Source organism: Pholis gunnellus (assembly GCF_910591455.1).
Source record: "Pholis gunnellus genome assembly, chromosome: 15".
NCBI lineage: Eukaryota > Metazoa > Chordata > Actinopteri > Perciformes > Pholidae > Pholis > Pholis gunnellus.
This window is the reverse complement of record NC_136542.1, coordinates 14,339,466-14,355,363: the sequence shown is the minus strand read 5'-3', so window position 1 is coordinate 14,355,363 and position 15,898 is coordinate 14,339,466. Positions and strand designations below refer to the sequence as shown.

Here is a 15,898-nt window from a genome sequence, read left to right as displayed (position 1 = left end):
TGTGCATGTGTTGTGTGTGAAAGGGTCTTAAGAGTGACTGGCACCCACTCTGGCTTAAATAGTGACAACTGTTAACATTAGCAGCGAAGGCAATAACAGCAGTAACACCCTCCACAGGTTAGAAGTTATTTCGATGATAAATCATGTTCGCTGTGCAATCGCCAAAAGCAGCTTAACACCTCTCATAATGTTTTTTAAAACGCATTGAGGTTGAAGTACACATCATTTTGTTTAGTGGTGGCCGTTATCTTGAAATGCATATCACATCCTGTGGATGGAGAGCTTTCCGCCTCTCTATCTCTTTTGACATGATCTGTCCATTACAATCTTTGTGAGGATCAATTTGGGTTATAGATCTCAGGCTTGGTTTGAGGTTGGAGTTAGCGTTAGGGTAAGGCATTTATGGTTACGGTTATGGTATGGGTCTAAGAAATGCATTATGTCAATGAGTGTCCTCACATAGCATTACAAGGGGGGGGGGGGGGGTCATGATGTCATCACTGTGAATCTTGTTCTGGCAGTTTGACCATTTTCTCACATTTGTGCAGTCACAAGTTAAACTTACAGTTGTTTGCATTGCACAATATGTTCTTATTTATTTTGCTTTGAAAACAAAGACTATAGAAAAGAAAAAAGTTAAACATTGCTCTGCTTTGCTGTTTGCTATACTGCGTTTAATATCTAATTGTAAGGACATTTTTTTCAATGATCCAGTTTAAAGTTGCTGAGATTAGAAGCATTTCTATTGCCTCACAATTACACAAATTGTAACACTACAAACACTGCCAACTATTGTGTTTACCTGAAGGAAGGTTGGTGCTATGCTTCTGCAATGGCTCTGTTGGTTAGGAATGTTATCAGCTGTACCTGCCATGTGAGCACCTTATTGCACCTGTAAAAGAATAACAACCACCACAATTAAAATGTGTTGAATCAGCCCAGTTAAAGATGGAGCACAGATACAACAAATTGCCCTTGAGAATTATTTGATCAAATATGTGGCAAGAGTTTCATATGACAAATTGAACTTTTAGAGATTTTTAATGTTTGTACTGCATTTTCTTCTCACCAAGATGTATTCCCTTTAGCAGCATTCGACACAGAACACGCGATGACACGTCATTGCATTAAATGACGTAGGCGTAGTAGAATGAATGAGCCGAAAAAGGACACAGAGCACGAGCGCCTTCACCCAGAGACTGTCAGAGCAATGGGCGCGACACTATGAAGCTATGAAGCGTTTATTTTTTCTTCCGACACTGATGAATATTACGACATCTAAAAAGGACATATTGACTGAGTTATCGTCTTAATTAATAGCACGATGGCACGAGGAGAGGGCGCCGAGCAGTACGCGGCGAGTTTACTGCCAATCAAACCTATAAATACCGAGATCAAGACAGTAAAGGTAAGAGCAAGCAAAGGATTCTATATTTGATTTCCGGCGTTATTAAAATGTGTTTCACCCGTTCATTCAGGAGCGTAAAAAAGGCGCCTACATTGAAATCAACGTGTGAAGAATTGTGGCCGTTACTTCCTTTCGGAGTGTGAGACGCACCTTGAGTGACTTGTCCTCGGTATTTGAATTCCACCCGGTTTGTCCATCAGCCCCGCGGGCAGCTGCTCGTGTGGCCGGTATAATGTTACCGGCTTTAAAGGGACCACATCTTAAATGAACTTGCCGTCTTGAACGTTTGATTTAAACCGTACAGTCTTGTTAAAAATAGCAGCCCTGGTGATGGCAGATGTGCTGCATGAAACGTGGTGCGGTGTATAGGCTGCTCCAGAGCTGATTCATTATGTTTGAGAGTCTAAAATATTGTGTATTCAATAATAATGGTAAAAAAGCGTTTTCTTCTACAGAGAATTGTGTGCGTATTATACCAGTCTGGAAGCCTTTCAGGACTCAAACCGTGTCTGATGGGTCTCAAGATCATTCCCAAGTGTTAGTACGTCATATATAAAGGTGACAGCATAGCATTCAATCTATCTACAGCCCTAAACAACTTCCACATCTTGTCTGTGCTGTGATCTGTGATCTCTTTTAACAGCAAAATCAGATAGCAGGGCATTTCACATCTACAAGAGCATGGAGCCTACAATCTAAGCTCTGCAAAACTAGTCAAATTTAATTAAAATATACCTTTAATACCTCTCTAGGGCTGACAGATAATGAGTTGGCATTCTCACTGTGTTAAGACATCTTGTAGACAGTCTGATTGATTTAATTGAAATACATTTATAATAAAAAATACTTGTCATTGGCTGTCCTTATTCAAATAGAAATGATTTCATGTATCATCTTGAAGTTGTCTCCAGTTATTTCCTTGAATCCAGAATCTCTTTGTTTGGGAGGGATTTTCCTCGCCGGCCATCAAATGTCACAGACTGTATCCCTTCTTGTATCTTTAGTTCTATTTCCACCAGTTAATTATGCCAGCGGGGCCTTGTTACGCTGAAGGGTTTGGGGGAAGAGAACATTGATTTCTGAGAAGGCAGCAATTTGCTCCCAACATGAGGTGGTGCCGCTTTTGTGTCTGTTGCAGATGTGAATGGTGGTGTAGAGACCCCCTTTGCTGACATCATCCCGCCCTTACAGCGCATTGGCTGTGGCTGTGGACGTGCTGAGACTCTAAGCTTGTCTGCTGACTGTTGGCTACTCAGCATGAAATGTCACACCTCCAACATCCTATTGATAAGAGCCAATGGCAGCGCTCGATTCTCTCTTTGAGTGTGTGAACTACAGTAACCCCATAGTTTCACGCCACTGTCTGACTGCAGTGTGTACGCACGGACTGCATCAGGGATTGGCCTCTGATCTGGCATTCTGAGCGGTGGGGTCGAGGGAAGTTGGCCAATCTCATTCCCTCGTGGCAACAGGTTGTTTACCGCTGCATCAATTATGCCAAACGTTTCTGACGGGGATGGATGATGGTTGTTGAAGTAGATAAGAGGGATTAAATAAACTCTCGAGGAAATCTGAAGATAATGATCACGTAGCGCGCCACTGCCCACATCACTTTCTCTGAATGTATAGCTCCTCTGGGAGTATGAGCATTTCAGTGTTGACAGATGCATAAACGGTTATGAAGCCAAACTAACTGCCTTACATATCTCCTCTGTCCTCCCCTCTCATTGTCTTCCAGCCAAAGGACCAGAGAAACCGTCTGACTGTGTGGAATAAACTGTGCTATGCCGTCGGCGGGGCTCCCTACCAGATCACAGGCAGCGCTTTGGGCTTCTTCCTCCAGATCTACCTGCTGGATGTGGCTCAGGTGACAAGAGACACACAAAGAGGGAACTCACCCTTGTCCGAGATAGAAAACACAATTTCCCTTGCATATATACCTTTTTGACTTATTTAGAAAAGGAATGTTTTGTGCAACTGGAAAACATTGTAGGAATACTTTAAGTGGTAAATTAAATGTCCTCCTATTCTGTATAGTTCATCCACTTATTAATTCTGCATCACCAAAGTTGTAGACTCATTTCCTTGACTTTGCATTTTCCCCGTACAGATTAACTTCGAGGCCGACGCTTGTGTTCGCTCTTCTCAGCCTCGTATCACTTTAACAGTCTTCATCCTGCATTAGCCGGTCAAGCGCTTTAACGTGGACTCCTACTGCTTTGCTTTGTTCCTCAATTAGCAAATTAGACTGTACACAGTAGGATCTTAAATACAGGCCTTTCAGCACAAGACATGAGACCATTAAAGTGGCTTTGAATGCTACTTATATCACAGTTGTGTATTTTCACTGCAGCAGTTACAAAGCCTCCAAATGTCTCCATAACCTCATTGGTGTCGTGGTTCTTTTGAACCGCTCGCTAGCCGTGCCATATGAGGTAGTGTTTAGCATCCTCTTTGCTTTGGTTTCGTGTCTCACTCTTTTCCCACTTTCTCCCTTTTAGCTGGATCCCTTCCATGCCTCTATCATCCTCTTTGTGGGCCGGGCCTGGGACGCTGTCACGGACCCCACAGTGGGTTTCCTGGTGAGCCGGAGTAGATGGACCTGCATCGGCCGCATGATGCCCTGGTAGGTGTTGGAATCGTAACAGCAGCACATGTACTTTAGGACGGGTCCACAAAGCAAAGAGGATTTAGGTACAAATTGTGAGACAAATGTACTGACAAAAAACAGCTCATGAGCTGTATCCATGGCAACAGGGTCCTGGTGGCTACTGAGGAGGAATAAGTGGAAAGACTTTGAGAATAAAGCAGTGAGGACTTGAGTCACATGAGTCCGACTAGAGACAAATCAGAAAGACTTTCCACTTGACTCGGACTTTAACACCAGTGACTCGTGACTTGAGCCTTTTGACTGCATACCTTGCCAGAGAAAGAGAAGATTTAAACGTAATATTTAAAAAGTGTGCCACAGATCAATACATCTCCTTTATTACGTCCGTGTTTACTTGCGAGAAGTGTTCTTCTTCACTGCCTTTGTTGGCGCATTGCTTGTGTTTCTTGATGCGTTTCCTCCACCAGTAGATCGATGGAATAGTAAAATACTATTAGTACAGCAAAATCTTGTCTCACAGTCTACAGCATATTGTCAATCCCATGCATGTATGAATGTGTTTGATTACTGTTCGTCCTGTCAAGCGTATCCCTGCCTCTTTCCAAAAGCATGCTGGGATTGGCTTCAGCTCCCTATAACCCTGAACGGGCTCGATATATACTTTCATTCATTTTTACCTTAAAGCTCTGAAAGGCTCAAAATGAAGCAAGGAAGTGCAGGTTTTAAAATTGTAGGATTGAAATGCTCTGCTTGAGGGAGGCGGTTTGTAAAGGAACATGACCTTGATATTCTGCTGATAGAGTGAAATGGGGTGCAGCTTCTTTTACATGTGTGTGTGTGAGAAGAGAAGGCATGTGACAGCGTTGCGAGAGTGCCTGCCTCTAAAACCAACACTTCAGGCCATGATATGATTCGTACAGGAGCCAATCTAAATATTTTATTGGCATTTCTCTCACATGATGTCACGTTGGTATCTCGAGCATCATGGGTATTTGAGTCAGAGATGCCGGCTGTGTGTGGTTGCATGATCTGGTTTGAAGGGGGAAGGGGCTTCTGCTGCGATTGGTCCAACCCACAACACACCATCAGCTTCAAACCAATAGGGGTGTGTCCATCTTTGCGTGTGTGTGTGTTAGATTTCACTGTTTGGGAGGGTTTTTTGCAGAGGCGGAGAGAGGTTACTTTGTGGCAAGGAAGAGGCATGCTTGGTTGAAATAATGGAGGTCATTGTTTAAAAAGACATCATGTACATGATCCTCCGCGGTCTGTGTAGCTTTTCAAATTGAAGTGAAACAACCAGCTGTTAGATAAGAACACACGCATGACTTTTCAGAATCAGAACTCCGGTTGACTCCGGTTTCCACTTCGCTCTCGATGTACATACACAGATTTACAATAAACAAGAAAACAAAACGGATGTTTTGTTGTCCTCGCTTCCTCTTCTGTGCTGAAAATGCCTTATATTCAGATATTGTGACATTGCACTAGAATGGGACATTTAGTTTTGTGCGCATATTAAACACATACATTTTGCGCATTTTGTGCACTATGTAAATTGATTCTGCCTTATGTACCTCAAGGCCATTTCCTGTGCTCTACTGACCTCCAAATGTGACACACACATCTGTGGTGTGTGTGTGTGTGATCAATCAGCCACGCCAGTGTGCGAAACAGTGGCAACCCGGCCTCCATTTCCAGATAAATTAGCTCTCATTAGCCCAATTCACTCAGACATTAGAGGGAATCAGGTGGTGCTGTCTTTCTTATTTCCCATGTGTGTCAGGAAAGAAGGGGGGCGGGTGGTTCATATGACCACGTGCGAGTGCAGAGGTGTCCCGTTCAATAAAGAAACAACTCTGTGTTCAGTGATATGGCCCTCAGAGAAAGTCAGCACAATCCCTCTAGCATCCCTCGAGGATTTTTGTTATGGTTATGTTCCAGCTACCTTTTCAGTTAATTGTTTTGGTCTAAAAAAAAAAAGAAGCAATATGAAGGAATCATCTTCATATTGCTTGTTTAATTTGACCAACAATCCAAAACCCAAAGGTATTAGGTTTACTATCACATAGCAATTATTTTCTGTTAATCAACTAATTAAATAAATGAGTTATTCTGTAGCATGCCAATAAGAAAAACCCAAATAAAGAATGGTAATGTATGGCTTCACTGCCTAACCTAGGGGCTTGTGTAAAAGAATAATAATAAACCGTATGATACCCTCATGTTCATGGGGAGTATTAGCTGGACTGGTGTCTGTTTTGAAAACAAGTGTCTGAAGTGGCACCAGCTTCTCTGACTGAGGTTAGCTGGCGGACACTCAAAGCTGAGGAGAAGACTGTTGACACTGAGTGGGGTGAGAGCGAGGTGGACCAGTTCGTCCAGCACACCCTCGTCCCCTTCTGCAGCCCAGACTGAGTCCTTTCTCCACACAAGAGTTCTAACAAGGCAGGATTAGGGGGATTATTCTCAAAGCGGCCACGAGAGAGAATAAAAGAAGTGACTGCAAGTGAGGAAAAATGAAAGGGGGGAGGGGGGGGGGGGGGGAGTAAAGCTACAGTAACAGTTGACAGAATTCATCCAACACACTCTTTAGCAGCAGGAAACAGCAGGCTGGGTACAATTTTTATCTCGAGCCAAACAGTACAGCATGCATGGTGATCCCCACCGTAGTGGCTCAAATTAGAAAGATATTCCTGTTTTTTTGAAAACACTGCAGATTGTCTCCTAACAAAGATCCTCCACCGCTTTTCTTCCCAGGATCCTTTGCTCTACTCCGTTTGCGGTGCTGACTTACTTCCTGATCTGGTACGTGCCTCCTTTTGAGCAAGGGAAGGTGGTCTGGTACCTGATCTTTTACTGCCTCTTCCAGTCAATGCAGACGGTTAGTATGTCACGCTGACACGCCCCCCACCACTTTGTCCCCCTTTGGTCCCAGTGTGTGCACCAACCTAACTGTGTGTTTGTGTACGTTTGCAGTGCTTTCACGTGCCATATTCAGCCCTCACCATGTTCATCAGCAATGACCAGAAAGAGAGGGACTCTGCCACCGCTTATCGTACGTCAGCTCGCCTGCGTGATCAAAATGCTTTTTACACGCGTGCCGTCTTTCAGGCGCTGACGCTCCATTTCTGTGTTGCTCGCAGGTATGATGGTGGAGGTGCTGGGCACAGTTCTGGGCACAGCGATCCAGGGACAGATAGTAGGCGGAGCCACAAATTGTCCCACTGAGCCCGACGACCTGAACGGCAGAAACTCAACCAACACGTCCAGAGTTTCACTGGATGAGACGGTGAGTCTCTTAAATCTTTTGCATTGTGTCCGTTCATTGATCTTTACATACAGCGTTTACATGACTGCTAGTCGAAGCTAATTCAGTTTTTTTTGTCCTCCAGAAACAAGCGTATTTGATTGCTTCAGGGGTCATCTGCATCATCTATGTCCTCTGTGCAGCAGTCTTGTTTTTGGGCGTGAAGGAGCAAAAAGGTATGAATCCATGAACGACAAGTGAGAAGTTATCACTTGTCCAATGCCAAGGTGGAATATTTCAAATTAAAAGCAGAGCTTTAGACACATAACTTGGACTGGAGTCAGACCTGAGGCCTTGAACGTCAATGAGTCGTGACTTCACTTGGATTTAACTCTTACTTTTCCTGACCACGGATATAGTCTGAATCAATCTGACAGCAGCTGATCATGTTGCGTCAACAGTGCACACAAGCAGACTGACAACCGCTACCTCATCATCAAGCACGTTTTCTTTTCCGTCACCTATGAGCACATCTCTGGTGAACACAAGATTAAAAGTGGTGCTTTTGTGTGATTCCTTGTGTAGAAACTCGGTTCTACAGATCTGTTAAATACATCAACTTATTGATTATTTGACAAAATCGTATGAGTAATATTAGATGTCTTTGTTCGAGGACAGCCCTAATGACTTGTTTAGGAGTCGAAACGCAAAATGTAGGACTGGGACTTGATTGAGGACTTCATAGCCAAGATTTGAGTCTTACTAGTGTCTTGCAAACCATGACTTTGTCCACCTTCTGAATTTGAAGTTTGCATCAGTTGTCCTTAGGAAACATTTATCACCGACTGTTCAAAAAAATGTCACGCATAATAATGACTCTGCATTGAACATTAAAGTCTCTACACAAAATATTTTCAGCTGTCTTATCTTTGTTCTCTTCTCCTCTTTATTGGATTATAGAGAACGGGCAGAAGAAATCCCTGCTTACCTTCCGTCAGGGCCTGTGGCTGGTGTTGAGCTACGGACCGTACATAAAACTAGTCATCGGCTTCCTCTTCACCTCTCTGGCCTTCATGGTAATACTGTGTTTTCATTAACTCACGATCTCTCATGCTGGATACAGAAGTTATTGATTAAGTAATAGTTAAAGGAATAATTCAACATTTTGGGAAATAACTTTTTTTTGTCGAGCGTTAGAGGAGAAGATAAGATACCGCTCTCATATGTGTCTATTAAATGAAGCTACAGCCAGGAAGTACTTAGCTTAGCTTAGCTTAAAGACTGGAAACAAGGGGAAGCTGCTAACTGTCCAAAGTTAGAAGAACTATTTTATCTGTGGTTTGCATAAAGATGAATCTTATTCATTTCTTTTTGTTTGTACAGTTGCTGGAGGGAAACTTTGCCCTTTTCATCACCTATTCTCTCGGCCATAGGAAAGACTTCCAGAACATTCTCCTGGTCATCATGGTGAGTTCTTCTATTTTCCACCGAAGGGCTGTTGACCTCCATGTAAAAGCTCTAATCAGTATGAGATTTGGAGGACATCTGCAGCTTGTTTGGCTATCCTTGTGGCACAGAGTAAGCGCCCAGTGTTGGTGGGCTTTCCAGCCCGTACTCTGAGGTCTTTCCTCACGCGAGGAGGCGAATGGTACCAGGGGCTGAAAGGGCAGATTTTCAGGGTGAGAAGAGGTGTTGTTTGGCCTCCTGGGAACCTGTCTCCCAGTCACACACTCACTTGGCCTTAGCAGGAGATCGGGGGAGAGACGGTCACACAGTGGAGCTTTTGTTGCCCTAACGATCCCTCACTGCCACCATGGGAACTGCCACCATTGGTTGCGCCCTCCTTTCCATCCTCTTCTCGCTGCTTTCTGCTCTGGTGCCTTTCTCTCTGATTAGAAGTGGAAACATTCTTGGGCTCCATGTATCATATTTGGAAGGATGGAATTTAAGGGGGAAAAAGGAAATATCTTCCAGTGCATTTTCCCACAGATGATGTAGTTGTTACTTTCCGAGTTGTCAGTAGGAAGTTCTTGTGTGGTCATTTAACACTGGTTGACCACGTTTGAGCTGGAGGTCAGAGGTTGTCTGCCCCCTGCAGGGTTAAGTCAAGACTACACAAAGCATATTGTGCCCATGTCCCTTGACCTCCTCCTGCAGTGGTCCCTTCATTCTTTCCAATTCCTTTGTTTATTGTAACAAAGTTATCATTTAGGTAACTTCCATTGATCTGCAGCCCTGTTTATAGATATGCTGAGATCGTATAGTGATGCAAGTCCATCATGCAGCTTTGATTTTTGGATGAGAATGTTTCTTTTTGTCCAAAGAGGTCAATAAAGGTCTTATATTTGCATGTAAATGGTTCAAAGGAAAATGCATGCACAAAGAAATCCCCCTAAAACAAAGTTGCTGAAATACATCATCTATTTTCCCCCAACTACAGAAACAAACATGGTTATATGAGACCATATACAACACAACATATTACATACTTCAGACAATTTCAAACTAAAAGTTTATTTTAGTCCCAGATCATTATCTGGGCAGACAGGTTTATCAGAATTAAAAGTTACATTTATAGTAACATAATAAAGCCTCAACACCACCCAGAATACGGAGGACATCACCTCAGTGTCCTCACGGGTAACTGAGGCTCTGATCATACCTCACTGATAACAATGCAAGTGGCAATCCTTCACTTGAGTTTTCCTCCGGCATACAAAATGTTATATTATCTGCAACAATGTGAGAGTGCAGATAAATATTTCTCTCTGTTAAATTTAGATTGGTTAAAAAAAAAAAAATCAATATTGCTTTAAGAATTGAATGCCTCTATCTTAAACAATATATGAACAAAGCTAATCTGGCTACATTTCATCTGACGTTTTTATTATTCATTTGTTCACGTGAATGATGAATGCTCCTAAATCAACTGTGTGCATCCCTTGTCCTTTTGCGAGCATGCATAATGAGATTTAATGAAGCAACAATACTGATGATTCTTTTTTTCCAGCTTTCCGGGACACTAACAATCCCGTGGTGGCAGTGGTTTCTGACCCGGTTTGGGAAGAAGAAAGCGGTTTACTTCGGCATCTCGGTGAGCAGAAATATGCTTGTTTTGGTGCGACAAAGTCAATAAATCAAACAGGATGTGTTGTTATGGAATTGCCCACATCCTTCTCTCTCTTCCCGCAGTGGGCAGTACCTTTCATGATCCTAATCGTCTGCATCAAGAGCAACCTGATCATTTCATACTTGGTCGCAGTGGCGGCAGGTGTGAGCGTGGCGGCAGCTTTCCTCCTGCCTTGGTGAGCCCGAGTTCATGCACAGAACCCATGAATCAACATATTTGTTGATTGTGCCTCGAGTTTCCTTCTAAATGTTGCGTTTGTGCTTGCAGGTCAATGCTTCCCGATGTAGTGGATGACTTCAAGGTTAAAAACCCAGACATCCATGGTTACGAAGCCCTCTTCTACTCTTTCTACGTCTTCTTCATCAAGTTTGCCTCTGGAGTTTCCCTGGGTGTCTCTACACTCAGTCTAAAGTGAGTTGGCTGATATACATCTGTAGCCATGTTGTCATAAATTATTCTCATGTACATTTCTATCCTCTCTGTCATCCTTAACATGGACGTTTATGCCTCTAATGCTTACAGAGATTAGCTCAACGTTGCAGCTCATCAGACCAGTGATCATGTGCTCAACAATCACATAATCCTTCAACAGTCTTGCCAAACTGTACTCCCATCAGCTCAACGTTTCTCCCTCTATCTGCATTTTTTTTTCGCAGATTTGCCGGCTATGTGACTGGGAGCTGCTCACAACCAGAGGCGGTCAGTTTAACCCTGAAGGTGCTGGTCTCTCCCGTGCCTGTCGTTCTTATAGCTGTGGGGCTGTTGATATTGAAGACATACCCTATTGATGAAGAAAGGAGGCAGGGCAACCGAAAACTACTGCAGGAAAGGCTGTAAGTGAAATGGAAATGCGCATACAAGCATTTGACAAACAACTACACAGATGTTTATGCTTAATTCGGTTTAACCACACCAGGCTAGACACCTGTTGTTGTGCCGTACCACAGTAAACAAACCAGAGAGATGCTACATTCAATTCCGCTCTTTATTCTTGAGCTAAATCCAAATGAAACCTTTTTAAAAAAGCTGTTTTGCTCCGGTGTTGGCATGCGTTTTTCACCCTGTTTGGACAAGCCAAGTCCTTTGTGTGTGACTCCTGACTGTTCTCCCGTCCTTTAACAGGGACTCCGAGTCTGAAACTTCAGCACTTGAGAGCAGCGTGTAGCCACAGAGGACGAGCCAACCACCACAGCCACTTTAAGAGGTTTGCACAGGCTGTCAAGGGACACGACCGCCAACCATCTGGACTAACGGAGACCACAGACCACTGCTGCCCAAACATAATCAGCATTAACCAGCTCCCACCAGTGGATCGCACAGGTCTACGTCGCCCTCTAGTGGCCGGCCAGTGGCATCTTATGTGTGGGGACAAAGTATTTTCTGTGGCCTTTATCTCCAGCTGTGTCCCAATTAAAGTCACCTGCTAAAACTGAAAAACATACACAATTTACAAATCATTACAGTGTATTATTTTGTAAGGCAGTGTAGAACCAAAGTCTGGGGTTAGTGACTTTTCTTGTTGCTTTCACTTCCAAATATACTTTTTCCTTTTCGAGGTTTTCCTTAACAGTTGAGGTGAAACACAGCACTTATCATTTAAAAGGAAGATCAAACATGTTTTGATAGCGCTCAACATATACAGCTCCTATAAGCTCATGGGAGCTGTAGTTTATCTTGGTGGAGTTTTACTCAACAAAGAGAACTCAAAACTGTTTTTCCAAAGATTTGTGACTTTATTGTTTACTGAGATGTTCCTGTAGCTACAATGTTATTTACCTCGACTAGTTGTGAGCAGCGTCACCATTTCTTTTGTGCATTGTGGTCATTTTTACACTCCAGTGTGAATGCACTTCATAGTGAAATACTAGGTTGTATTTGGGACACAGCTTGTGATTTGCGGTGTTCTTTATTAAATATTTATGTGTTGGTTTACAAGATCAGACCGGCACTCAACTAGAGTGTGATACTTTGGTGTTTACTATGTCTTAGGTCACTTGTGTTCAGACAGTGCTCTGAAGCAAATATACAGTATCAGCCCTTATTCATAAAGGGCATACCAGCACTATTCCCCTAATTGGAGTTGTATGGAGCTGTCGTACAATTTCTACCTTTCATTAGTTGTTGCAGTTTCTTGTAGATTATTTCAGAAAGGCAAAAACATTAAGTGTACTTGAATCTTCTGAAGGGGAAAAGGCACCTTGTGGTATCATGTACTGTATGTCTGAATCACTGCCTTACGCACATCTTGAAAAGTTCTGTTGAAATTGTTACTCCGATTATTTTCCTTTTACCTACTGAGAAGGGTTTTGCCATCCCACCTTTTTTTGTGCTTTAGCATTTCAGCCAATCTCTGTCATGTTTATATGACATTTCTAAATGTGCTTTCACTGCAAAGTCAACTCCAGTATGAAGTCGTTTCATCAAGCATCTTTTCATTTCCCAAAGGGAAGGAATTGCTTTATTTAACTATTTATTTAAACAGATTATTTTAAGGGATTATAATTTTGCTCGTAAAAGCACATGTGTATAATGTATTGACAGTGAATGGTTGTTGGATATGTGAGTGATTTTCAAGTCCTGTGGAAAACATTGAGACAAGAAAATAGCACAAATTGCTATAATGTGATAAACAATCTGCCTCTGTCGGTGTTGTGACTCTTAAAATCAGCTGCCCAAACCCAGTTTCTTTCTAATATAAGGTTAATGGAGGACATTTGTCACATTAAATGGCATCATAGAAAAGCACAATACATCTCCCCTGGGTGTTTATATGCTGCTATATGTATAATATGTAAATACTTTTTTCCAAGTTTGATCAGAAAAGAAACACATTAATGCGCTGTACATTTGTAATTTTAAGTCTGTGAATAAAGTTTGCCAAAACAAAGAAAAACCTGTTAATGTCTTTGCAATATCCAAGACTAGAATAGTATACTTGTTTAGGCTTACACCTTGATGCGTTGTTGTTGTTTTTTGTCAGATGAAGTAGAATTAAATTCATGTAAGTTGGTATAAAGCAACTCAATGGAAGGCACAGCGGCCTGTGGGCCTAATATTTGGCCCCTTTGATCAAGCTGATGATTTCTGTTTATTAGTATCTAAACACATCATTTTCACTAGTCTACAGTAAATACAATAAATTAATTAAACCATTAAAACCATACATACAGCAGTGTTCTCACTGCACCTACACGTTAGGTCTGAATCACTTCACTTACTTCTCTTTAAGTCAGATTCCAAAAACCTCACTCGTTACAGTGCTTATATACAGATATTGTGACTTGAATCAAGAAAAGGACTGAACAAAGAAATGTGCAGGCAAAGAAACCCGTCCCTGGTTCCTTTTTAAAGACTGAAATCAACCCAACGAAGGCTGCCAATTTATCCTCTACTCTAATTAACTCCAGCCGTGGCTGAGCGGTGGTTTTACGCGCAGCTTGAATGGGAAAGATAGAAGGACAGCAGTCTGTTGCGATGAAAGCAAAGTGGCATCTCTATATTTTGTGGAGTGTTTTATCACTTTGCCTCCCCAGCTGTGCACTGGACACTTATGAATCTCCATTTACCAGAAGGAAAGGGGTTTTCGAACTCGGTACGCCAAAATCCAAACCAATCAAACAATCAGGAACAGACGACAGAAGATCCTCTCGGAGGTCACTACCTGCAAGCACTTCTCCATTGTCTCAACTCAGTTCCCGAAGGCCTTACGCTCCTCCGACACCTCGACCCATGCGTCCAGGAGAGCCCGAGGCAAAGATCCAGTCGGACTTTGCTTACCTCCCAGACGTTTCTGTAACCTGTTCCACGTCTGACTTTGTCGTGCGGGTCAAACCATCTTTCTACGGTCTGGGTGCCGAAGCAGAGGAGCTAAATTTAGGCAGCAACTGCAAAAGCAACGGGGTTCTCTGGCCATACGGTGACCTGCTCTTCACGTATCCTCTGACATCGTGCGATGCAGTGCGCGAGGTAAGATTTGAGTAATTTGTTCTCCGACTCTCTCTGCATAACCATGAAATCACGATGTCTGACCCCTCTTTGACAGTCGCCCTGCGGTTATCTGATCTACAAATTCGTCCTCCATTATGAGCCTTCGCCAAAACGTGTCCCAAGCAGAGCGCACCGGATCAATGTCGACATTGAATGCCGTTATCAAAGGTTAGACTTGTCTCTCATCCGTTTGCAACATCATATGTATGTGTGTGTGTGTGAGTGAAAGCTCGCTATTTACAATCTCCAAAACCTGTCCAGGAACCATCATGTGTACCAACTGGCTGTGCAGCCCACATGGGAAACTGCTGTTGTGCGTAAAAGGCTGAAAGGAAATCCAGATGACTTCCAGATGACGTTAATGGATGGTATGTTTAAAGAAATGTGGTTTGCAGTGATACAGAGCAGCTTGTCTTTTCAGTGCAAATGTGTTTTTGTGTGGTAAAGTGTTGCTAAATGGCTATAAGGTGGCCTCATTTGATGTAATATATTTTAATGAACCCTCAGATTTATGGAGCAGACCAGTCAAGTCCCAGGTGTACCAGATTGGAGAAACTATTAATTTACAGGTCTCTGCTCATCTCTCAACTGGTGGGAAACTCTACATCAACACCTGCTATGCTACACCATTCCGTGGCTCTACATCATCCCTCAAATACGCCATCATTGACAATTTTGGGTGAGTATTTTGGAGAGTAATGCATTCAAAATCTTTTTTGTTTTTTCCCTTAGTGTCCTGATTTGCATTTAGTGTTGTGTTGTTGTCACCCACAGCTGTATGTTGGACAGTAAGAGCGACCCAGGGGGCTCTCAGTTTATCTCTCGGACCGACAAAACCCTGAGATTCTCCCTCAAGGCTTTCCAGTTTACGTTTGACCCTGAAACTGAGGTGAGTATGGTTTATAATTCTCCACCGTCACAACGTTTTAGTTGATGCTTAACCCAGTTTCCATTTTTAGGTCAATATTCACTGCAAATTGTTTGCCATAGCTGAGGACCCGGGTCCTACACACAAATCATGCACCTACAGAGGAAACGGGTGAGTGTTGACACTATATCAATTAAATTTCCATTCCTGGATTATAGGGGACTTTTTTTGTTTCCAATTGGCTTGAGCATATTTGTGCATTTGCCATGATAGATGGAAGGCCCTCACTGGTGACGACTCAGTTTGTGAATGCTGTGAGTCCCAATGTGTGACTTCTAAAGCCCGGCGGGCCTTGATGGAAGGTATGTGGCAGTCTTTTTTTTAGATTACATTTCAAGGAAATATTCATGCAACATTCCTACTCAGATATATCGGATTGTTGTGTTTGCTTTGAAGAGACCACCCCAAAATCAAAAATACATATTTTTCCTCTTACCCGTAGTGCTATTTAACAATCTAGATTGTTTTGGAGATATTGAATGTAGAGATGGCTGCATTCTGTCTATAATGGGACTAAATGACACTTGTGGTTACATCTCTTAACTTTGTTCAAGGCTCTGCCAGCAGTGGGTCATTGTTGGTCTCTG

At 42.7% G+C, this 15,898-nt stretch overlaps 1 protein-coding gene across 1 annotated transcript; it reads left to right on the top strand.

The window, feature by feature from the left end:
* The first annotated feature begins 1,276 nt into the window (after window positions 1-1,276).
* Window positions 1,277-13,229, top strand: LOC306707103 (sodium-dependent lysophosphatidylcholine symporter 1-B-like). The gene is made up of 14 exons (XM_079174414.1): window positions 1,277-1,408; window positions 3,147-3,275; window positions 3,910-4,034; window positions 6,777-6,900; window positions 6,996-7,074; window positions 7,163-7,308; window positions 7,412-7,502; window positions 8,227-8,342; window positions 8,650-8,733; window positions 10,277-10,360; window positions 10,459-10,571; window positions 10,664-10,807; window positions 11,053-11,229; window positions 11,519-13,229. The coding sequence occupies exons 1-14, from the start codon at window positions 1,325-1,327 to the stop codon at window positions 11,559-11,561; spliced, it is 1,539 nt and encodes a 512-aa protein (XP_079030540.1). The 5' UTR covers window positions 1,277-1,324; the 3' UTR covers window positions 11,562-13,229.
* The last annotated feature ends 2,669 nt before the right edge of the window (window positions 13,230-15,898 follow it).

Excerpts from the sequence above, each read along its gene's own strand:
- LOC306707103 (XM_079174414.1), top strand. The coding sequence starts at position 1,325 with ATGGCACGAGGAGAGGGCGCCGAGCAGTACGCGGCGAGTTTACTGCCA. Across the intron at positions 3,276-3,909 it reads ACCTGCTGGATGTGGCTCAG|CTGGATCCCTTCCATGCCTC; the intron begins GTGACAAGAGAC and ends TCTCCCTTTTAG. Across the intron at positions 10,808-11,052 it reads GTCTCTACACTCAGTCTAAA|ATTTGCCGGCTATGTGACTG; the intron begins GTGAGTTGGCTG and ends TTTTTTTCGCAG.